At 41.2% G+C, this 24,949-nt stretch overlaps 1 protein-coding gene across 4 annotated transcripts in view; it reads right to left on the bottom strand.

The window, feature by feature from the left end:
* Positions 1-24,949, bottom strand: part of LOC109624789 (thrombospondin type-1 domain-containing protein 4) — a 46,989-nt gene that overhangs the window by 8,799 nt on the left and 13,241 nt on the right. For 2 of the 4 annotated variants that reach the window (XM_020079704.2, XM_069511006.1), the window contains one exon: positions 1,848-2,052. In XM_020079704.2, coding sequence (XP_019935263.2) covers positions 1,848-2,052 — 205 coding nt within the window. Of the gene's footprint in view, positions 1-1,847; positions 2,053-14,022; positions 14,314-24,949 lie in introns of those variants that run through there. The other 2 variants (XM_069511040.1, XM_020079705.2) reach the window with 2 other exon arrangements.

Genomic DNA, 24,949 nt, shown 5'->3' with positions numbered 1-24,949 from the left:
AAACAAAAAAAAGGTCTTACACTGACTTTCTCCACCCAAAGAAAAGTAATTATAGCTAACTGAATAAACGCTCTCACGTGCTCTTTCAAAGCGATGCCTTTCATAAACGTGAAAATCTGTTTGTGCTGGCAAGTCTTTCATGCAAATCCTGAAACAAAACCCCCCAAAATGTTTTCCACTGATTTCATGGATTAAGGACAAGAGGCCATTAGAAAGGCATTAGAAGTGTAACATTAGACCGGCTTGTAAAAGAGTGTTTGGACAACTTAAAGCACTGTTAGACGTGCACAGAACAGAGGCCTATTGAGGGGAAATCATGGACTTGGTGAGGATGCAGTAGGGGGCTCCTGTGAGAATTCTGGCCTTGTCTACTGAAATATTTTTTAAACCTATAAAGCAAATTCAGAAAACATGTTGCCACTTGCAATTTTGTGCCCATATCATCATTGCAAAAACAGCAATCTAAGACGATGTGTGTTTGTCTATCATCAAGGATGTTTGTGTTTCAGTAACATTGTGATAGTGAATAGTCTTTATTCATGCATTATTGTTTGCTCTACAAGTATCATCCAAACCCATACAAACAGTACAGTATGTGTGTGTGTGTGTGTGTGTGTGTGTGTGTGTGTGTGTGTGTGTGTGTGTGTGTGTGTGAGAGAGAGAGAGGGAGAGAGAAACAGAGAGAGAGAGAGACACAGTGAGTGAATGTTGCAGAAGATGCATGTTTTAAATGTGAGGAGAGAAAGCAGAGCGAACTTGGCATCCAGGTTAGAAGGATTTGAGATGTAGCCACTAAATCCATCCTCTTGTCTTCCTGGTTTGATTTACAGAGCACCTTAATTAAAAGAGAAGGTGAGGCTCAATGGATGAGATCCTCTACTGGAAGCATGTTCATGCACTTTCTGTGCCGTTACTGCTCAGCCAGGCAATGGTTCTCATAGTTGTCCACTTTAGCACCTCTGTAAAGACACTAATCATCAGTCCAGTGGGTTTGACTCAGACGCACATGCCTCACTCCAGCAGAGGAGGGTTTTTATCAGCTCTGATCGGCAGTGATTGAAATGTGACACCCAGATGAATGACAGCGAGGCGAGAGAGCGCCTCAGTGCTCCGCACGTTCTTGACATTGAAAATGATGCACCGTGGGACAAACACACAGAAAGGCTTTACTGGCAATAGGTATCAGTTGAAAGGCTGCACCTGAGCGCTGAGTGGACTTCTCCATGTCACACGTTGCCTGAAAATGTGTCACTTTCTAAATCAGACAAACTGAATTACTTTTACAAGCCATTGTCGCTAAAGCTGGAACAAGTAGAGTTGTCTAATGTCTGCGAATCAAATTAAAAACATAAATTTTTGTCAAATAATAATTTATTTTATGCTGTGTCATTAACTCTTTTTCCACCGGTGTCATACATTTAGTCTGTAACATAATGTAATATACATGTGTTTTGAGTGGTTACCGATGAAACTGTAAACCTGGATCAACACAAGGAGTCCAGCCAGTGCTGCGAAGCCTCAAATGTAAAATATTTTTAATGTGAAATATAAATTTAACCAAGATTTACCAGTGCAGAACAGAAAACTTGGAAACTTGGAAACTTGGAACCCGGTTAATTCCAGTGTGATTACAAACTCTTCATATATCTCTGGCATTCAGCCTTCTGGACTATATGGTTTTATTGAACTCTCAACAACCTTCAAGATGCTCCTCCCAACTAACTGATGTAAAACAGATGTAAAACAGTAGTGAGAAGAAAAAACAGCAAACTAATCTTGAGTGAGAAGACTGAGGACCACTGTTCTATTTCGCTAATTTAATGTGACCAGCTTTTTTTCTTCCCCACCTAGGTAGTTCCGGCTCTTCACCATCTCTGTGATGTTGATCTTGGTGGCGCCCTCTGGGATCTCCACTATCTTGTGGTAGCCGACCTTGGACAGACTGTGTTTAAATACTCCAGAGACCAGCCTGCAGGAAGAGTTGTCGCCTCCACACATGCCGCACTTGTCCATCACCCTTCCTGTTCCAAGGTAGTCATCACAGCCGAGACTCTGCCACACAGAGGAGAAGAAAGATTGATTGTTAGAGCGTTGCAGAGTAACATTGCAGTAGCTGGAGCATCAAAGTGTTCATTAAAATAGTACTTTAAAAGGTTTACTGGATTTGTAAACAGTAAATTAACTCTATTTACATAGTGCTTTTCTAGTCTTACTGATCAATCAAAGGGCTTTACAGTACAAGCCACATTCACCAATTCACACATTCAGGGGCAATCCAGAGTTTTGTATCTTGCTAAAGGATATTTTGGCAAGCAGGCGACCAAACCACCAATCTTCTGGCAAGTAATGACCCCCCCACCCCTAGCCACAGCCGCCCCCCAACCACATCGTCTGAACTTGGTCACATAAAAAGCTAATTTGGGATAAAAATGTTATATTTTAAAAGTAAAGCCAGCTGCACCTGCTAAATGAGCACTATAAACTCATATTAGTAACTACTATACAATAACTAACTAACCAGGGATCTTGTTAAGTTTCCAGAAGGCATTAATTTGGCCTCTGAATTTTCTCTGGGATCCCGGCTTGCTCTGTCCCCTCGGTCGTTATACATTATAAGAAATGTGGGTACAGTAAAAATAAAACAGTTAACATCAGCAGTCCATAAATTCACTCAAACTGGCAGTAAAAGTAACTCGCTGTGCAAACAGGTGGTGAAGCACCCAAAACTGGTCCCGCGGAGGCGTACAGGTCAGTCGCAGAGAGACCACAGTTGCCAATAAGCCTTCCTGTGATTGGACAGCAGCCAATCTCCAGGCTTTCTAATGAGCAGCTCTCGCTTGGCTTCCACGTGGATGCCCTGATCGCAGTCGACATATTTCTCTTGCTCTGTCTTGCAACAGAAACACATTTCCCTCAGAGCTACTGTGTTGCATGCACTTGGCAGAACAAATGTGTGGCTGTGGAGCTCTACATGTGATTGTGATGTGTTAAACTCTAAAGACTTACACAAATTTACAGCAAGTGTCTAAAAAGTAATAAAAACTGTGGTCATCTCTGTGGGTTGGGCTGGATGAGAGCAGCCGTAAGTTAGCTGCAGACCAGCGGAACTACAGACAGGCGAAAAAGAAGGTGAGGAGGAGGATGAGAAAATATAAAGCAAAATGATGAGAAGATGGAAGGAAAAAGGAGGAGAGTCTGGCTCGATCCCACCCGCAGCAGATCCCTCCTTTCTGAGCCAAAACACCACCTATGCCAAAAAAAACATGAAGTGCCTCCTTCCACACAGGAAATAGGTGATGAGAGAAGAGAACAGCAAACTGTGAGTGCTGAGAAAAATACTATACAACTGCCAAATGCTCCTGTAGTCAACGTGGAATTATGTGGCAGTTACAGCATGGGGCAAGAATGAAAGCTAGGATGGAAATCACTAAACATGACATGATAACAGTCAGGGACACACTGCTGCATCTCATGCTCTCAGTTTACACATCAGTGAATACAAAGCAGCTACAGTGCAGAGATAAAGGAATGCATAATGCATGCTAAAACACATGGGTGGGCATTTTAACTAGCTACAGTAAGTCCACTGTGGAAAACAAATAAAAATGCAGTCGAGGAGGGCTGTTGGTGATATGACTACCAATGAATATCTCCATTTCCACCATAAATGCCTTAAACCAACAGAGTTATAGCAGCCCAGCAGCATTTGCCTGAAAAAGTGAAAAGAATTTCCTCTCATAAAACAGACGCTGACATGGTCAGAGGTCATCTGTGGCCATTTGGATGGGAAAATAAAACATATTCACCTTGGAGTGAAAAATGAGCAGAGTAACTTAACCGACCTCCAAAATCTGAACAGACGATTTAATATAATATGGCTGGATTTAAACTCACACAGGGTTTTTGTTCTTCTGATGTGGCAGAAGCCGGGAGGTTTTACACCTCCAGTGCAGGAAGCATTAGAGAGTTGAGGGAGTATTTGATATCTAGTGATTTGGACAGCTGCACCATTAACATCACTAAACTGTCAGGACAAACTTTTCAGCTTTGCGGTAGCATGCAGCACAAAATAACATCCTAATCTGTCCCCGAATAAACCCCGTCCCCAGATTGTCACATCTGCTCTCCAGGCTGTCTCTGACAAACGTGACCTTAACTGTGAACCCGTCAAACCGAGGTGTCGGGACAGATGAGTGAAACCACGGCTTGGCGAAAGGCTCGCTGGCTCTTCCCATCAGCAGAAGCAGAAGTCTCAGTGTGGTAGGGTTTCTCCACACTGAGTCTTTTGTCACCCTCCCTCAGTGGGTGGCTTGTGCCATCTGTTGAGGGAAATTGCCCAGTTTTCAGTAGAAAAATGCCACTAAAACCCACTGAAAGTAGCATAATCTATTAATTAATCCTGATGTTATGCACCGTCAACATGCAGCTGGGTTAAACTCATCGTACTGCAGAGTATTTCCAACAAAGTGAAGCCACACACACGTTTTTCCACAGGTGCTTGTCACTCGAGATTTCTGCTGCCAGAAAAACACGACTAGACATTAGGGAATTAGACACAGATATTCTCAGGCGTAGATTTTTGTCTGGTTCTTATTAAAGCTTAAGCTCACCTCCACACTGACCTACAGATGGATGATGGTGGCACTTTTCCTCCCTTTTCAGCTTTAATGTTTGAACACTGAAAATAAACTTGGGAACAGACCCTAAACATTGAGGTCAGGGCCTATAGTGTTGACTTGCACTGCTCAGAGTTATGTGAACTGTAAATAGTAGGGTTAAATATTTACTATAACACACAAAATGGCTGTGTTGCCTCTTAAAATTAATAAAACAACAATTATCGTCTGGGGTCATGTGAATTTCAGGACCTTAAAAATAGCAGGAAGGGATCACACTGGCCTTTCACTTAACCTCTTAAACCCTCGGCTGTTTTTCCTTTCCTTTATTTCTAGGCTTATGGCATAGCCACTGTATGTCTGCAGGCTACTAAGAAATGCCATTGTTTGGCTTGTTAGTGATATGAAACATGTCCGAGGAGATTTTTTTTTCAATAAAAACAGGATTTTAGGGCAGCATGAAAAGGGTTTTTGGCAACTTGGGAAACAAACTAAGAACAAAACACTGATATTATCATGTTTTCATAGAGTTAAAATGTTGAACAGTAACACATCCAGCAGACAGGACAACACACAGACTGTAAATGAACAAAATGTCTCCTCCCGCTATCCAGAAATGAAGCTGAAATACCCTGGATACGAACGCCACCATCTGGAACATTGGTAGCCAGAATCTGCCCAGATGTGATCCGCAGTTTCGAGATGCTGACGATACGAGTCAGTCTCAGCTGTCAATCATATTGAACCCGGTTTTTATCAAACAATTAAATAAAATCAAACTAAAAAACATCCTTGTGATAAAAAACTTAAAATGACCAAAACCATCATCAAGAAAAAAATGTATGTGTAGCCTGCTTTTGACTTTTTTGGTTTATGTCCCATCCACTAACCCAGTACGACTGGATGCGATGTCTGTGTGCCTCTCCCAAGGCTCGGTCAGTAAGACATGTTTGAGGAGGAAGAGGAAAGGAGGAAGAATGGGGGGATTCCAGCGAATTTGCTAGCTTTGTCAGTTTATTAAAAATGTTCAGGAAGTTTAGCGAAAAGACGATGATTTATAATCACAGCCAAATGCACAAGCTTGTTTGTAAACATTGGCATTTCGGTCAGCTCTTCAATAAACCCTCAGGTTTATCTGGTGCCTTTAATGGGTTAACATGCCGAAGGATTTTTGACCTATACTGTAGCCAGCCACCAGGTGGGGAGCTGTCACGTTGTTTTGTCTATGGTGAAACATCAAGTTTTATTTTCAGGCAACTTGACAAATGTAAACTCAAGGTGCAATAGTCACATGATAAATCACAGTGGGTTATGAGTAACACCCTGCAGCTTATACACACTTATCTGAAGGATTATTAAAATATAAATATTGATTAGTGCAGCTTTAACAGGGGTAAACTGACAAGTGCAATTAATATGTTGCATATGCAATCAATGTGTTGGGGTTTAAAACAATCCTCTATCACACTGACTCCAAGTTGTAACTTCCACCTCAAACAACTTTCAGCAGTTAAATTCTTAACTAGGTCACATACTTACTGCTGCGCCTCGTTCTGCAGCCCAGATATAAGTGATGATTTGCACAGGCTCCTTGATCTGTCTGTTAAAGTGTAACTGAAGAAATAATTCCCAGTTTGCTGTTTCACTCATGTTTCTCTACACATGTGCGGAGGCGTCTCTTCTCTGAAATAAAGATTTAAGGGCAGCGAGCAAATAAATGTTTACACCGATATCAGAGAGTGTCGGGGAGAAAGTGGCAAATGTGAGCCATTTGAATCATTCCCGAGAGCAAACATACACAATGTCAAGATACAGTTGCATTGCTTCATGACAGCTTTGGCATAATGTTACAGTAATAGAGCTTTTATCCATGTAGGAGGCCTGGGCTAGTAAATATGAATAAAAGCTTCATGCTCAGAAGGATATCTCATGTCAGATGTAATGTGTAGGGCTTTACATTTCCTTCACGTAAAGTGTAACTTCACCCAAGTGTCTCAGCAAGTGGTTCAAACGGTGTGTTTGTGATAAAGCCGAGGGGCAGGAGAGGATGGGAGACTTCTCTGATTAGTGGTTTAGAGGTTTAGCAATGATTTGAAAATGACGAGCTGTTTGCCACCAGTGACACTTTCAATATAGTTTTCGGATTATTGTCTTGTAGTTGTTGTTTTAACATCATCATTTCAGATAGTTGCACTCTCAGGCAACAGGGGGCGCTACTGTGAACATTTGGTTCTTGTGCGGCAAGTTAACACCTGAGAAGAAGTAAGACCTGCGACAGAGCATGGGTGTGTTCATCTAGTCCATTTTGCTTAGGAACCTTCCTGACTGAGTGAAATGACCCGGAAGTATTTCAGCGGCCCCCATGATAAGAGCTGTTCGATTTCTCTAAATGATTATAAAAGGAGCTTCAAAGCTTCCTCACTTATCTTCTTTAGCATAGGAAACATCTGACCATCTTTTGTGAAAAGAAAGGAGAAAATGCTGCCCCACAATTCTTTGCAGCAGCAACATTTAAAGCGACATCACCTCTTGCTTACACCTGGACACACCCACATAAATATGAAAAACAGAACGGCTGTTTTATTCTCATGACATGATCCAGAACTGATGTGACTCCTCACACGATCGTCTGATTTCTCCTCTGTCAAATCTGTCCAGTCAGAAGTCACAGGGATCAACAAGCATATTGAACTAATAGGTCACAAAAACACCATCAGAACTCAATACATATATAGGTTATTCCAACTCCCTGACTGTGGAATGCATTTAAATAAGGTTTTCTCTACGTATATTCCTCATATTATTATATTATTTCAACACTTCAACGTTTGTTTTATTTTCATTTTCAATTAAATTGGGTTTATTGTTATTTAGGTAGGTAATGATTAAATGTTTGCTCTGTATGAACTGAAAACATCTTTTCTCAGGACGTACCATACTGTTTTAAACAGGAAACTTTAATATAACTGACAGCCAACAGCCTACAGCACAGACTACCGTACATTTTGTGCGTACCTTCTGTTATAAATAAAGTTTTTTTTTAAAGATGTAAGTTTTTGCATGTGGATTCGGATTTTCTTTCGTAACTCCTTACCACTTCTCCTTCACATCTGCCCTTGACCTCATGACGTATTGCTGTTAAGGAATAGTTGTTAGGAAAGGTGATTATTGGACTTTCCGAACGCAGCCCATGACTGGCCAGAGTGTGAGCAGTGTGATCCTCCAATAGAAGCAGTTTAGGTCAAATACAAGCATACAAGTAAAACCATACGGATGAAAATCCAAGAAAACAGAGAGAAAAGGGTGGGGCTGAAAATGTAAGCAAGAAAAGGCTTGAATCTCTGGACAGTGATCCCTCGTAATGTCGCAAATTAACAGCAGTAGCACACATGAGGTCTTGCAGCATAATTTGAGTGGAGAAGTGAATGTTCAAGCTGTGCAGCCTCAGCCTGCAATGGCCACATTTCATGATGGTGAGGGACAGAGAGCTGAGCTGGTGGACGTTTCACAGGCAAGTAGACTCCAGGGCAAGTGGTAAGTACTGTATGGAACAAAAGTGTACATGTATGCAAAAATAAAAAAATACATGAGAGAAGCACAAACCGGGGCAAGTAAACTGGTGTCTGGAATTATGGATATAAAATATATTTGAAAAGTACAATGAATGTGTGAGAGTTTGGAAAGTGCAGTTGCCAGTTTCTGTGTGGCATGTGTACATTTGTCAGTGAGACTTTATGCTGCTGAGACAGAATAATTTGCCACTGACAGAGGCATCAAGCTCAAGGCTGACAGTTAACACCAGCAGATGGTTATGGCTGGACCACCGAGTTACACTGCATCAGCAGCATCCAGATGTTGGCAGCTTTCTGGGAACATACACACAAACTATAACCACTAGAACAGAAGCAAATGCACATTACATATTTTCTTTCACCTTCTCCCTCTATCCCTGAAATGTATCCAGCTGCCTGTGTGGTGCATTTTATGAATTTTTAGTGGTCATCAATACTCAAACTGGTCTGGTTATTCATAAACACACATAAAAACATTAAATTATTTTTCAAAACAGTGATTCCCATTAAATGTAAGTTTCTTGTATCCAAATCACATAAGTAAATCATCAGTTTGTCAACATTCAATGTTTATATGGGGTCTGACAGATAGAGTTCAATGCAAATATAAAGTTTATGTGACTGCTGCCCCTTGCATGTCTCATTCCCACAAATCTGTAGGTCAGGGAGCTAATGCTGCTACCAAGGCCACACAAAGTAAAAATATCAACACCAACAGAATATGAGGAGTCAGTGCTGAAGCAAAGTCTGGGTATTAAAACAACATAACATGCCTCCATACTTTTCGTGTGCTGTCATCCAAGTGTCCGCAAGCCCTGACACTCATATTCATTTATCTGAAGATGGGGTCCCAGTTACTTCCACAAACACTTCACACACCCCTCCATCGGCATAGAGGCGAGATAATGAGTGAATTTTCATTTTTCTGTGAACTATCCCTTTATTACCTATAAAAAAAACAAGAATTAAAAAATAACATGTCTACATGCTGCTGGTCCAAAAAATAAAAAAGGTTATGAATAAAAAGATGTTTTCTTAGTCTGGACATGGTGCAGTGGTCAACCCCCCTCCTGAGTTTGAATCCACCTTGGCTGAGGCTCAGAGTCAGATCCCAGCAGAACTTTCTAACCTGAGTCTGTGAGGTTTACTGCTCAGCTTTCCTACTGACTGCCAAAAGCAAAAAAAACCAACCTTGCTGTGAGACACAGACTGCTGTCTCTTAAAAACATATTCTCTGTAACTTAAAATGTACCATTTACACTGCTGTAAACACAAAGTACAGGTTCCATTACAATACTAAATGATTTTATCTTGTTCATGTCAGTGTGTTTCCTGTCAGACAGATGACGATGGGATATTAGCACAGCTCCACAGGAGAACTCTGGGAATAAAGGCATGCTATAATCTGCACTCCTATAATAAAAAAAACATGCCAGGATGGAAGTGGAGCAGTATTTTAAAGCATATTAATGAGCGCTGGGTTAAAGGGGGCAGTGTGCTGAACACTTTGGGGATTTCCACAGCTCTTCACACATCAAAAATGTGCAGAGTTCTTTGGCAACAGCCCATGAAGTTATCATGACTTGGTCAGCTGTGACACACCAGCTCATCTGGAGAAGCGATCGAGCCCTAACTTGACTTCCAGGTGAGAATACAGAAGCAACAAGACAAAGAATTTATAGTGGAAGTGACCACGAGTTGCGGCGCTGCGTCTGGAAATGACATTACTGAGACCTTACAAAAATCTCAAAGACAAAAAAATAAATAAATCCGGTAGGATTATGATTGCTTTAAGGTAAGGTTTAGATAAGGATGAAATATGTCATGATAACAGACCCCCTGTCTTTCATGTGATGTGCACATTGCAGTTGTCATGGCTACCAGCATCTGCCTCCCACATGCTGGGAAGCTGTGGATCTTTCATCTGGTTTTAATGAGCAGGGGCAGGCAACACGGCTTCTTCTTCAGTCTGCACTTCAAACAGCTCTGCATCTACGGAAGCTACTGCCAGCGAGTTCACATCTGACACGCTCATTAATAAAATGAGTGAACCACAGACGATTAGCTGTCTTTACTGAGTGAAGTATCATTTCCTCTTTGTGAGCATCACACTGGACATGATTTAGGACACATCAATAATTGGTAGTGATGTTCTGAAGAGAATCTTAATACATCAAAGGAGTAAATGTATATGAGCTAAAATATGAATTTGCATATACAACATAATATAGGATATGCAAGAGGAATTCACTTCATTGTTCTACCATTGGCATGAGAGTGTCCCTTTGAAGACCAAAGAAATACATTCATTAATGAGGCAAGATGTCACATTAAATAGTCCCACTCATGAACATCTCATTCACTCTAAATTATTTCTCTTCTGTGTGGAAACAGGTCAATCAGAGTTAAGGGTGTTGGATGTAAACCTGATCCAATGTGACCTGGAATAAACAGAGTGAGCGAGTTACAATAAACTCAAATTTGAAATCTTAAATGAAGACTTGCCATAACAACAGCACATATTTGAATGCTACACTGAAATACAAGAACAATGCTGCAGCTTTATTTCCAGGTCTTCTGCACGAATCAGTAACTGATTTAGACATTCTGGCCTTTTACCAAGTCATGTGTTTAGATCCCTTTTGAAGATTCTCCTCAGTCCGTTGAAATCATTTTGTTGTTATTGTAGCTCCGGAAATCAATTGTGCCTGATTACAAATTAGACCTGCTTTTATGTACTATGTATTCAATCAAGCACTTATTGTTCTCTAAAGAAATTTGATAAATGGACTATCATATCCATTACACCACTGAAATATGATCATCGATATCATTGTTGTTTTGGGGGGTGGCAATGCGGATATGGTACATGTATATTTCCATGCCTATAAACTATATACTTAATACTATATTTAGTATACTAAATATATAAATGTATATACTTTATTTAAAAATATATATATATATTTCAATATAAATTTAAATAAAAAGAGCTGCTTTTCATATTGGTGCATATCAGCAAACATTGAGCCCGAAATTGAAATGTCTCATGAATGATTTCAATACTGATTCAAAAAGAGAATATATTTTTATATATATATACACATACATATATATATATATATATATGTGTACATGTTCGGTGGACATTTTATCAAAAGAGTGACGCAGGAACAGCTTTTTAATGCAGGATGCACCGAGAGGAATCAAAGTCTGACTCTGGGCTGGTTTTACATGCGATATATGGAAAATGTGACTTCATCAGTAGCTCAGATGTTGCAGATTGATTCAATTTGTCTCTGTCCCTCAGATTTCTCTTCTGGCTCTGGTATAATGGCAACACTAACTAGAGGACTAACTGTGGTTATTTTTTGTTCACAACCAGAAACACATTTTGGTGTTTTGGACCGTAATCTCTCAGCTTTCCACTCTCCGCAACATAACATCTCTTGTAGTCAATAGCAACATGTGTCTAACTCACATGGGAACACAGACAATGCGATTATTTTCTTGTAACAAGAAAGAGACGAGTTTTGCCTCCAACAAATCTACAAATTGACTTATGTATGTTTGTGCATTTTTAGCTTCTTCAACTTTCTGTTAGTATTGTAACATCACGGACTAAAAGCTGAAATCATGTCATCATATTGACAGGATATCGTGCCAACTGCAGGCATGAGCATTTAAAGCCAAGTGGTGACGGCAGATGTAGGCATGAGCTGTGAGACCTTTGATCCTAACAGTAAAAACGAGGCCACATCCATACCACCAGCTGCCCTCATAACCCGGGGCGAAGGGCACAGCGTCTTCATTAAAGGCTCCCATGCTTGTAAAGCGCTCCGAAATAGCAGTGAGCACAGTGCATCTACAGCCATTAAAATGCATAGGGTTTCACCTGACATCACTGCTCTGACTGTTTTGGGGACTTGGATGACAGAATGGTTTCTGCTGGGGATTAACACCAGGAGATAATGGACTGGTGACATGGTAAAAGGAAGACTTTCAACATATAATGCAGTTAACATAACTAAACGTTAACAGTTACATTAGGGTTGGTATTTTGAAAGGAGCTGCACTATATGGTTCTGTGTGGCAGCAAGTTTTGTTTTGTTACAGTTCCTCTTTCCTGACTGTTTTCTCCACTGGATACTTCATGAATGCTCCTGATTTTTTAAGAATACACTCCAGCAAATGTCATATTACTTCAGTTTTGAATGCTTGTGTCCCCAGCTACAAAACCTTTTTTACTTTTCTGTAGAACTGTTCCTCCCAAATCCCACATCGAAGATTTAAATGGTAAATGTGCTGTATTCATATAGTGCTTCTCAGTTTTACCAACCACTACTACGAACCAGTACCATCTGGTTCATAGAAGATCCTCTCTAGCCCCTGAGCCACAATTTAATTTAAATTTATAATGTTTTTTAATAGCTCCAAAGAGGTCAGACATTCACACTTCTCTAGAGTTGAACTGACTCACAAGATAATGGGGTTCTATTGTTCACATGGCACAGAGCAGCAGCAAGTACAATTCAACTGCTGATTTTCTCCTCCAGTGCCCATGCTGTTTAAAAACCAGATGGACATAATCTGGACCTATGGACATGCTGGTCTTAAAATGAGGTGTGGTCAGGTGCACTGCTGCCGTATTGCTATCTTGAGACATGATTGACCACCAAAACTCAATGACAAGTATATTATCAAGATAGTAGTATGCGCCTACATTGGCAGGTATACATCGAGCTAACACTTTCCTTCTTACACACACAGATGATCTGCTGTCATGCTTTCACAAGCGAGCAAATCCATTTCCTCCACAGAGAAGTGTTCTTTCCTACCACCTGGCAGATTCACCACTGTAACATAAATCTGCCAAGATGTGAGTACACCTGGCTTTTAAGGGGACAAGAAGATGCCACTGTGATAGTTTGATTGCAATTTACGACTAAAACATCCATTATTATTAAGAGATTAAGTAGAACCTTTTCAAACCATGTGTCTGGCACAGCAAACGTTTTTTTTCCATGATTGAACAATAGCAAAATTGATAAAGACAACACTACTGCTACAGTAGTACTAGTTGGATCCAATTCTATCCAATATTCATAATACCTTCCGTCAGCTTGATTTCCCCAAAGATTCACTCTTTTATTTTTCATAACTCAACCCACATTTTGTGCGATGAAAGATTCCAATATTTGTATAAAACCATAGAACTGGCACAGACGTCCTCATCAAGACTTTGGCACGTCACAAGTTTGCATTAACAACCTCAGGCACCTCACCGGGGTCATTAATCATCTGCAAACAGGTGAGCTAAAACTAACCGAGTCAAGCCACAGGCAGTGACAGGCTAATTCAGGCTCGCAGTCTATCCCTAATAGAGTTCAGTACATCTTTATAGTCCCAGGACAGGCCTGAGTCACCGAGTCCTCCACTCTGAGGGAAATCTAATCCTAAAGCAGCCAGTGAATGTGCTGTGGAAAAATAAACAGCTCCGAGAGTGAGCAGAGCCACAGTGAAAACAGCCATACTGTAAATACCTCCACTCAGGAGAGGGACCACCTCACAGGGCTGCACTGACGCTCTGAATTATGGAGTGACGCTCTCCAATTCTGCTTACATGCACTAAATTTGAATATATATGAGTTCCAGGCTTACTTAAATCTACATCCAGGGATTTTGAAATTTTAATCTGAGCTAATTTCATCACCGTGTCTAGTAGAACACAATATTTCTCTTATTGACAAGCATGCAGCAACATGTCCACCATGTCCTAAACCAGCAGAGAGACAGCAAACACTGAGCAACACTTCATGCAATGCAACTCTTACAGGCAGGGTTTTAGCATCCATGGGAATCCCCTCTCTTCCTCCAGGAGCCAACATAGGTGAAGCGGGTCCTACCTGTGACCGCAGCTTCCCCTGCACACGCACGTGGAGGCAGAGGAGCAGCAGAGGAGCCAGTCCTGACAGCATTCTCTCATGTGGCCACACAAATGGTCCGACCAGTCACTCAGGCTCACGCACGAGTCCAGCGGCCGCTCCCGTCAGCCTCCTCCTCGCCAAAGCAGCTTTGAGAATGCCAAAAAAAATGCACCCCTCTCACTACAGAGCAGATCTCTACGAGCTCTCTCCTTGTAAACTGAGCTGGGGGAGGTCCAGCTGGGGGAGGAATTGGGGGGGACTGGAGTTTTTTTTAAAGGAGGGAGAATGAGTGGTTGAAAAGGAATAGGAGGGAGGGAAAGGGAGACAGCAGGGAAAGGAGACAGAGAAGAGAGGGCAGCAGCTGACTGTGAATTGGATGTCAGGGAGGAAGTTTTTGGGTAGTATTTTCAAATGTGACAGAAGAAGTAGGAGAGGAAGGAAATACTACGCAGGGCGGCTGAAATGAATGTGTCAGCAAAACCACCATGGTTAAACTGTGTGAAATAGTTGGCAGGTGGTCATGCCATCTTTAAGGGATGCCAGCAAAAAGGAAGTACAGAATCACTCACTTAAGCAGAGGATTGCCTTCATGCTTCTTCCTAATAATACAACCACACCATAAAGAAGAGGGAAATAATAAAGTTTCACGGTCTTGTGATCCTGAGGGAAATATATAAAAAACTCAAGATGCAGTAACAAAAACTCAAAAACAATAAGAACCCTTTTTCCTCTTTGAGCCCCCCGCAAAGAATTCCTTACAAACCACATCGTAACACTGAAAGCACAACTGCTGCAGCAAATAAAACCCAACTCATCATATGGTTTTCTTATTGTCCCACTGTTGTTTCCACAACATTTAACCTTAATTCACCAGGACACACTGAAAGAAGAAGAGGGCCACGCTCTTCATCCTCATGTCTGACAGTTGGTTTTCTCATAAAGTTGCACCGACAGGCCCAAACGCACCTGGGACAATGTGGCTGGACCTGGTTCCGCACAAAGAGACTTCTGGATCTCTATACATGAGATAATTGAAAACTTTTCTGGTTTGACGTGTCACACTGAGACCACAACAGGTCCCTGCACAATTAACTACTACAACAGGCACTGAAAGGCTGTGGTCAGATGGGCCGAGCAGCAGAGCACACATGGAGGGAGCAGAAGGAGAGGAGAGGGAGGGAAACTAAAGGATGGACAAGATGATATGATACGACACTAATGCAAATCTTTATGGTGAGTTATACTTCTTCCAACTAATATTGATCCTCCTTGACTTTTACAAACTTTTTATCCATTTCAGTATATGATATATACAAGGCAACTTTACTAAATATACTTCATATTTGTGAGGAAAAACACTGCAAGACGTGAAAAATGTATAGCAATTTATATATTACTCCACTAGCATCAAGGTTTAGAAGTATTCCTCTGCTTATCTTTACCTAAACATAAATGTTCAAAACTCTTAACAGAGGAACAGATTTGATGAAATGAGAATGTTTTCCAAAGCAGAATGACAGGACAAGAGAGTTCTTTTATTTTTTGAAAAGATCATATTGTAGATGTGATGTATTGCTTGAAATATAGAATAATTATGATGGATTCCTGCCTGTAAATACCTCTACCAAGGGGGTTATATTTTATTTGTTTGTTTGTTTGTTTGTCTGTCTGTCTGCTGTAAGCTAGATAACACAAAAGCTACTGAAAATCGGAAATTTCCACAAGGATGTGGAACCATTTTGGTGCGGATATGGATCAGGGGGTGGATCCAGATCCTATAGGGTGTTTTTCAACATTTTCACCGTTATCCTAGGGAATACTTCACAGATCTTGATGAAAAAATATCAGACATATTTAGGGAACCAATATATACAACTGTGTGAAAACTGGTGCAGCTTGACTTAAAGGGGACTGTTGGGCCTTTATAGAGATATGAGCTCTCCTGAGCATCATTTTAGTGTATAAGCTTTTGTCATTTTGTCAGATAACAACTACAGCTACAAGCATTAACTACTTTTGCATGTGCAGGAAAATTACTGTAAAAACACACAGGTTTAGTTTCAATGAGGAGAGATGTAAGATGTCATAATTTATGATAAATCACGCCATCTCAGTCCGTTAGGCAGATAAAGAGAAGAATGACAGATGAATTTATAGATAAATACATGTACCCGACCGCATGTTAAATTAATGGACGACAGGACTCCCTTGGCTTTGACACAACCATGTGAAAATTTGTAAAGTTTTAAACACCAGTAAAAATAACAGCCACTATGAACCTTGGGACTATATCAGGTATTAGCTGAACAGATTGCAAAGTATTTAGTTGGTAATGATATTCATGTCAAGTCTCCACCTGCCACCTTTTATTATATTCTTCATAGGCAAGCTCAGGAGTAGCCTGAGACGACTATCTTCACACCTGCAACTGGCTTGGCTTACGCTGGAACGGTTTCATCTGAGACATAAACACACACGCACGCACAGACACCAGAGACACCATGGAGCATCAGTATATGCACAGTGAGCAGCCAAGTAATCTCTCTTGTAAAACACAGTCCAGCTGCAGACATGTAGGAGGGAACGGCCCTTTTCAGCAGCCCATCCGTCATGATGGAGCTCCAGACGTGGTCTCCAGCTCCTCCTGAGCTGCTTCTGATCTGGACACATCTCATTATGGAGGCATAGCGCCCAGAAGTCGGGCGGGGCCAGACTGACGCTTTAGTACACCCGCGGGTCTTTGTTTCCTTCAACCAGTGGCTCCAGGCGCCTGATTCCTCCAGTTGCCAATGCACACAAGTCAGAGTCATGCTCTACAGCAGGTGGGCTGTACACTGTCAGACACACACTCACACAATAGTTGTACTCAGCTCCTCTTCTTCTTCTCTGTCACCTTTCCAGCCTCACTTGGCATTTGGTGGACATTTAAAACCAAAGCTCATTAGAAGAACCATGACTGCAAACACTTTAGCAGGTGTGGCCTCAGTGGGAAACACTGTAGCTGGCAGCTGTAGTGCTTCTGTCATTAATCTCCCGTACATCATGCTCCATACATGCTCACAGTTAAGGATGAGGGAAGAGGATGTCGATACAGCACTTCCACTTCTTGGCAGGTTTATTCAAAATATCCAACAAATGTCAACTCCAACGTCTCCTTTCATTTGTATCCACCTCCTCCAAAACAGCCTAATCTGTTAACTTGATTAGTAAGAACACAGGAAGCGCGAACACATGATTTCTGTGCATCTGGGATATATATCAGTCAGCAGGGGCATGTTCGTCCCATGATTGCTCCCTTAAAGAAATGTGTTTGACTGAGGAAGGCAGGAGAGGAGGGAGGAGAGTTAATGAATAAAGCAGGTGGACAGAGGGGATTTGCTGGGAGGGGCAAGGTGTGGCTGAGGCAGGCTGTTGTTTATATTTGCTTCATTGGAAAAAAAAGAGTCTGCAGAGGGAGATATAAAACAGTTACTGTACATCAGAGGTCTCCTACCAGATGCCATCGTGGAGCATCTGCACAGGTTCTGCTTGTGGGCTTTCATTTTAATCACACACTTCAGCAGCTGATGTCTGAGATTGCTTTCCCATCTTAATCTGTGGTGTTTGGATCAACATCATGGCCATCAACATACAGTATATTCTAGCTTCATACATGTAGCTTGATATGTATATAATCAAACAAAATTTCGAAAGTTAGATGTGTAGCGGCCTGTTCTAGTCTGAGTCTGGTTCATACAGGATGATCTGATTGGTTTAGGTTTTCTCCTCAAGCGCTTATTTCCATAAGTCTGCTTTCACAAGAGGTCATATCTGGATGCATTCAGTAGAGTGCATACCTCCACCAAAGCTGAACAATTCTCTCATGAGACCACATTTAAATGAACTAAATCCAGATTTTGATTCAGGTTGGCACCAAATTGCACACACTCAGAAATGCCAGTCCCCTAAACAATATTTTTTTCACGGAGATCCATGAATTAATCAATAAGAAAGTAAAAAAAACAACCTGATCCAGATCGACACCAAAATGATTCTTCCTTAAGCTCAACTTGTTTGTAACAAAGGCTTTGGGTTTCATTTTGAATAAAAGAGAATAATGACATAATCAGGAATATTCAATAATCTATAAAAGACCTCCACAGCCACAGAAGACATATAAGACGCTAAAATGATGATGAAAAATGAGTGGAATGCCCATTTTCAAGCTCATCATTAATGCACACAGAAGGAAACAAGGAAAGCATGTGAATCTGAATTGGTAAATGACTATGTTGAACAATTGAACAATATTTTGTCCACGTTATAGGAAATTTCTGGACTTCTAGTGATGTGTTCATAATGTTCACACAGAATTGTACTTCGTCTGGACATTTAGAAACTGATTTAAACTGGAAACTTGATGATTTAAGCCTGTAACAGACAAGAATCCAAAATATATGTTATTGTCATGGACAGCGTCATTGTTTTACATGTTTTAAACCAAGGCTGCCTGCACAGTGAAAACTGCATTTTTTCACTGAGGGAGAGTTGATAGCAGACACAGACTGTGGCCTGTAAAGGCTCCAAGCTCCATTAGTTACTCAGCAGACTTAACCTCAACAAGAGGCTTTTATGAAACACAAAACTGTGACTGACAAGACAAGGAACAATAGAGCAGATTCTGTGTTTAATGTGTGTACAGACCTGCTGGACGCCTTCAGTAATAAAGCCGTTCAATGCCATCAGATAAGAGACTAACTTACCAAAGGGTTTGACCTCAGGCGGCAGATAACCTACAGTGCAGATACACTCACTTAGTAATAGATTTACACATTTACAAACGCACACACACGTAAATATAGTATATTCTCACATTCTCAAACACCTACGATTACAATCACACACACACCTCTTCGTCTCTTATCTTGCTCTCAAACGACCCTAAATTCCTGGCACCCAGCGAGCGCTGACCACACATCAATGGCTCCAGATCTGTGACATTCCAAACAAACCGATGAGGCATAAAATGTGCTCAACTGTCCCTTCAATTGACAGCCACCCAGATAGCAGCCAATCACTGTCAACGGCCGTCTGTCTGAGAAAGACCTGTGTGACCGCTGAGCTCTAAAAATACAACCTCGTATCTGTGTAGTATACCCCCATAACTCTGACTTTAACACTGGACCCTGGGGCTCACTGCACTCAACCTGCTGTGTGTCAGCCACCTAGCACGATATGCATCAGCTGTCCCCCCAGACACCTCATCATTAGTCTACCTAATCGGCCACGTATCCGTCTATTAGATCTGTCCACCGGCTTAGTCTCCACACGTACTGAACACACCATGATGGTCATGAGACAGTTAATTAGTCTGCAAACTCTGAGAGAAATGCAAGTCAGGGCTACAAAGTGCATCAATGAGATGATGCAACATATATCACAGAAGAGTGGATCAGTGGATTAAACAGAAGAAAATGGCAATAAAGAACAATAAATCATTAAAAATCTTCCAGCAGGGTTTCAATTTCCTTCCGTGCACTTTGTTTTATCTTCCTTCATCACTACTAAAGGTATTTTTGGTGCTCCTTTGAATCCAAGAGACAAAAAGGGAAAATCAAAACAGATCTGATTTTGCAAATACTTTCTCTATTTCTGCTGACATCAGTATTTGAGGGTGCTGGCCCAGTTGTTGTTGTGCTGAGCTGCGAGAATATGATCAGGAAATGGAAGTTCAACCCAGAGCCAAGCACTGGCTCAACTTCTGCTCTCCCTGTGGTCCTGTATTCCTGTGTGGCACCACACCAACACAATCCAGACAATTTAATAGAAAAATGCACTCATACAAACATTATTTCTATGCTTCACAATATAATTTCAAGAGTGACAAAAGGCAGAACTGAGGGAAAAAAACACAACTATTATTGAGGGGAAATTAACAGACCTAATATAAAATACAGGATATGAAAAGTAAAACCACCAGTGTGTTGGCAACACATCAAATGAGGCCGCGGCTTGAACGAGGCCCCACACAAGGTTAGATACTTCCCTGTCTCCTGAAGAAAGACTTTATGAGCTTTGGCAGAGCCCAGCAGAGGTGTGGCAGGGTAGAACAAGTGTCTCAAACCCAGAACACACAAGACTACCATATAAACCTCAGTGGTCCTCACAGAGTGCACAGAGTTAGATTCGTGTCAGTAGATGACAGCGGGGGTGTCTTTATTATTAAATACATACAATGAGCTAGACTCCACTTTGTGACAAAGCAATACATTAATATGCTCTATCATGTCAGGCTGCTGAGGGTTATTTCCATACACACACAGCACACTCCACCATGCCACTCAAAAGACAGGGTCCACTGGCCCATCCTACCAGTGCTTCAGGGGCCCAATGTGACCCAGTGAGATGAGATGTGTTTGAAAGAGAGAGAGAGAGAGAGAGGAGGGGCTGAGCAACTCAATGCACTAAACACATAAACTGTATCCAATCTGTGTGAAACTGTAAAAAATTTTTTTTTTTAAAAATCAAGAAGTGGCCGACAATGTTGAAATTGTGACAGACTGCCACAAATAAATCAAATGTATTGGAAACACAGCACCAGTCACACAGCGCCACTAAGGGCCAACATGGGCCAGTGAGAGCCTGTAGGGGGGACAGCAGACCCCGTCAAGATCCAACCAAATAAAGACATCAATCTGTCATCTTCTTCACATCTCAACCCCCTATTTGTCTTAACTGTCTTCCAACTGGAATACTCACATTCAAAAAGACAGCAACAAGTGTCCTAAGAAGTGTCATTAAGAAGGATAATGTATCATGACTGGGTCCAGAGCTGCTGCTGCTGCTGCTGCTCTAAAGCTGAACCTGAACTCTTACTCCCTGGAGGAATGTTAGAGGAAGCAGTATATCTCTGTTCCACAGATAAATTGAGCATTACAGAAAAAACCTATATTCAGCTCATTTATACTCTGTCTTTACAATGCAGACAAAGTAATACTGGCACTCTAAGATGCAATTCCTGGCAGTGAAGTGTTTTAAGATATTTGAAGTCATGGTTTAACAGTTTAACAAGAGTAAGCCTCTACAGTCGGGCTAGCTGCTCTGTAAGGCTGAACCAAGACACAGCTGTGCTCTGCGCTAAATTCTACATGCTTACAAGGACAATGTTAACACCTACTGACTTTTAATAGGTATGATGTCAATCAATCAATCGATGTCTCAGTCCAGCAAGTTAGCATACAAGCGTTTGCTGCTAAAGAAGAGAAGTGCAGCTGTGGCTCATGGGAACGGTCTTAGTTTTTCAGGTAATTATTAGTGAAGTATGATACAGGACAAACTGAAATCTATATTTGTTTGATGGCGTTAGATGAAAAGTTTAAGGATCATCATTAGAGAAGACAATGAATGTTTGTACAAAATAGATGACAAGCCATCCAATTGGCTGGTAGTTGCATTATTTCAGTCTAAAAGTGGTGGACCAGCTGATCTACCACCACGGACATCCCTCGAGCAACAGGAGACTCCTGACGGACTGTGACAACCCACAATATGAGGGTCACATGACCAATGGGGACAGAAATCCCGAATCCTGGATGTCCTGCTGATACAAGCGCTTGACCCATCATATTCAGTCTCAGGTGTCAACCATGATGTTTCACCCCGTTTTTATAGCATCAGATAATAACATTATTGAATTTATTAAGCACTAATATCAATTCATTTACTGACGAAAGCCCTGCTGACATGAACCTATAACCATGTGCTGTGGGTGATGATGGGGAACACCCTGTGAGCCTACAGCTGGTGCTTGTCGTGACAGAGATGGGATGGAGGTACCTCCACCAGTCTGTGCCAGCCGGGCTGTATATCAGAGCACTCATCCCCCTTTTAACAAGTCTGCCTGTCCACCCCAGTGAGGGAATGAATAAAACAGATGCAGCTGTCAGAGCAGAGAAGTGAGGAGTGTCCTGGGCTGCTGTCTGATGAGTTTGGGCCGGGGCCACGCTCAAGTGCTGGGAAACACGCCAGTCTGAGAGGAGGACTGTGGCTGAGACCTTGACACAGTGCACCGGGTCAGACGCAGCCTCATTCTATCCGTCATCTTTATTAGAGGACAACAATACATCACACGTTGCACTGACAACTGTCAGGTCAATGCTGCACTGCTTATTAACAGACATTGATATAAGAGGTTTTACAGGCTTGTGCAAAATGTGGCAAATTTACCACCCGCACGAATCAAAGTGATTTAAACTTCAGCGTTAATGTTATTTCATCATCGTCTCAGACTTCAGTGTGCTCAGCAGTGCAAACCAAGCACAGGGTCTATAATAGTCCAGGCAAGATGGATTTTTACCCTCAGCTGGGCCCACCACCGCCAGCAGAGAAGTGTGTGGTCAGTGATCACCCTTTAAAAATACACACACCCTTCTCAAATGCACTTCCTTGGTATAAAGGGAGAGAAGTGGCAGCTGAATGGAATTCCCACCATAAAGGGATCTTTCTTTCACAGTTCATCTGAAATGAGTGACCATGTTCAGGGGGAGTTCCAGCGCCGGCTCTTTCAATGTGTTCATGTCGACACGTGAGTCCTGAGAAACGTTCAGTGTTTTGACTTTTCGAGCACAAAAATGATGCTAAAAAAAGTGATCAAACACTAACAAATGTATTTGATCTAATCCTGTAATATCACTACAATGATGTACATTGTTTTCTTTAATGCAATGATATATGAGTTATTTGAACCAGAACTGAATCATACAGTATATCAATCTATTTTTGGGGCGGATTAGATATTTTATACACTTGTCATACACTCCTCTTACTGCAGACGGTCACCAGTACTCTGGTGTTAATTTACTGTCGACCCACTTTACACTTTATTCAGTTAACCTGCAGTTAATTTACTATTAAATTAATTTCAATCTTCTTTGCAAGTTTCCTGTTTTGTCCACTGGGATTCTACTTTTTACTATTCGCACATCTACATTTGTATATTTTGCTGTTCACTTACGTGTGTTTATAGTTCCTATTACTATTCTAAATCTGTTTGTACTTTGTACTTGTTTTTTTGCAAGATATCCTAAACTTATAAGCATTACCCCCTCTTGTTAAAAAAAAGTTTTCATAGAGTAATGCCATTGCACATGTGGTTTCTTATTTTCCACAATTCAATTTTCTATATATTGTATTTTAAATGTGTTTGCTTTGTTTTTGTCTGCTTGTATTTTCATTTAAAAACATTTACTTAGTAAAAGAGAAAGGTATCATTTTTAGCTTTGAATTTACTGCACTGATTCATTTGCATATAAGTGCATCCAATATAACCATTTTCAGAAATGAACTTGGGAAAATGTATGGACAACTGGGTCTGGACATTCTATGAAGAATGAAGCAGGAGTCAGAGGCATTCACGACAGCAGGATAATATGGGGTGGTGGCTGCATAGAGCATGCAGGAGGCATGAGATATTTGCTTCATTTCTGTTTTGATTTTTCAGTTTTGCATCCATCGATGAAAGCAGCTTATGTTATCACTGTGCAACAAAGAGCTACTTCTTTAAATAATGAGCAGGATAAATACATACACATACAAGTAGTCAACTCAAAATTATCCTTAAAGACATACACCCAATGACAAATAGCTCTTCCTTTGGCAAAGTCATCTATGTGTTTTGGGCTTCTAGTAAAAATGTAGAGTATCTGTGTAAGGACAGGCTGTGACCTGCGAGATGCTTCTATTGTATAATTAGTGTGAAATAATTGTTTGCTTTGATCTGATCTGAATCAGATGCTTTCCACCTATTGGCACAGCTCCAGGTTGGAATACATCTGTAACACCTCTCTGTGCCTTAGGGACAGTTCACCAGTTCACAGCAGCTGCATGTGAGACAACTACTCAACCATTTAGTGCACAAGTCTTTTATTTCAAATGAACTTTACTAGACCTATGCTTAGTTTAATGTGTTTTTACCTTCCTGGTTTTTGAAAAATAGCCCCCGTTATAGCTTTTGGAAGATAAACCCAAATTCTTTTGGAATCACTGTGACAGACATACTCAAAGAAAGGTGAACTGTTAAGATCCAGAGTAGGATATGGAGTTGTTGCACCAAAATTACAAAAACACAATCCCTCTTAAAGGGATAGTTCAAAGAAAAATTTCAATTCACTCAAACAGTGTTTCAGCCAAAGTTACCTCTTCTTCAGAAAATCACACATGCTTCCATACTGCTTGTACGGTGTCATCCAAGCGTCCCAACATTCATATTCGACTCAAAATGAGATCATTTACACCAGGGTTTTAGTCTAAAAGTCAACTACTGGAAGTGGCAACAAATGGGCACCCCGCGTGCCCTTGGGCAAGACTGTGTGTGGTATTCTGAGGTGCCAGAGGGTACGTGAATGAGCATCCGAGGAGGCTATCACAATTGACTTAATTGTATTGGATTTGGCTGCAACACTCCTTACCACTGAGACTCCAGAAGTGTTTTGTGGACTCAAACAATTCACTCACCCCGCCATTGGCATAGTAGTGAGTAGATAATGAGTGAATTTTCAATTTTCTGTGAAGTATCCCTTTAAAAACCTGTCAATTCTGCCATCCCCTCTCTGCCACCCCTCCATCCCCTTTGAGAGAGAGTACTGCATGTGCAGAGAGAAACATTTTGTGTGCAGGCGAGCATCCGTTATTAAATTCTGCTAACTAAATCTGCTGTTTATTTTTAAAGGTTGAAACCGAATGGCATCTAACAGAACCAGAAGACAGCGCACTCTGCCTCACTCCTCCTCTTTCTCTCCTCCACAAACACACTGACCATCCGTCAGAGTCAGAATAACAATCAACAGCACTGAGAAAA

Source organism: Paralichthys olivaceus, chromosome 1 (assembly GCF_024713975.1).
Source record: "Paralichthys olivaceus isolate ysfri-2021 chromosome 1, ASM2471397v2, whole genome shotgun sequence".
NCBI lineage: Eukaryota > Metazoa > Chordata > Actinopteri > Pleuronectiformes > Paralichthyidae > Paralichthys > Paralichthys olivaceus.
Note: the sequence above shows the minus strand (reverse complement) of the source record. Positions and strands in the feature narration are given on the sequence as shown.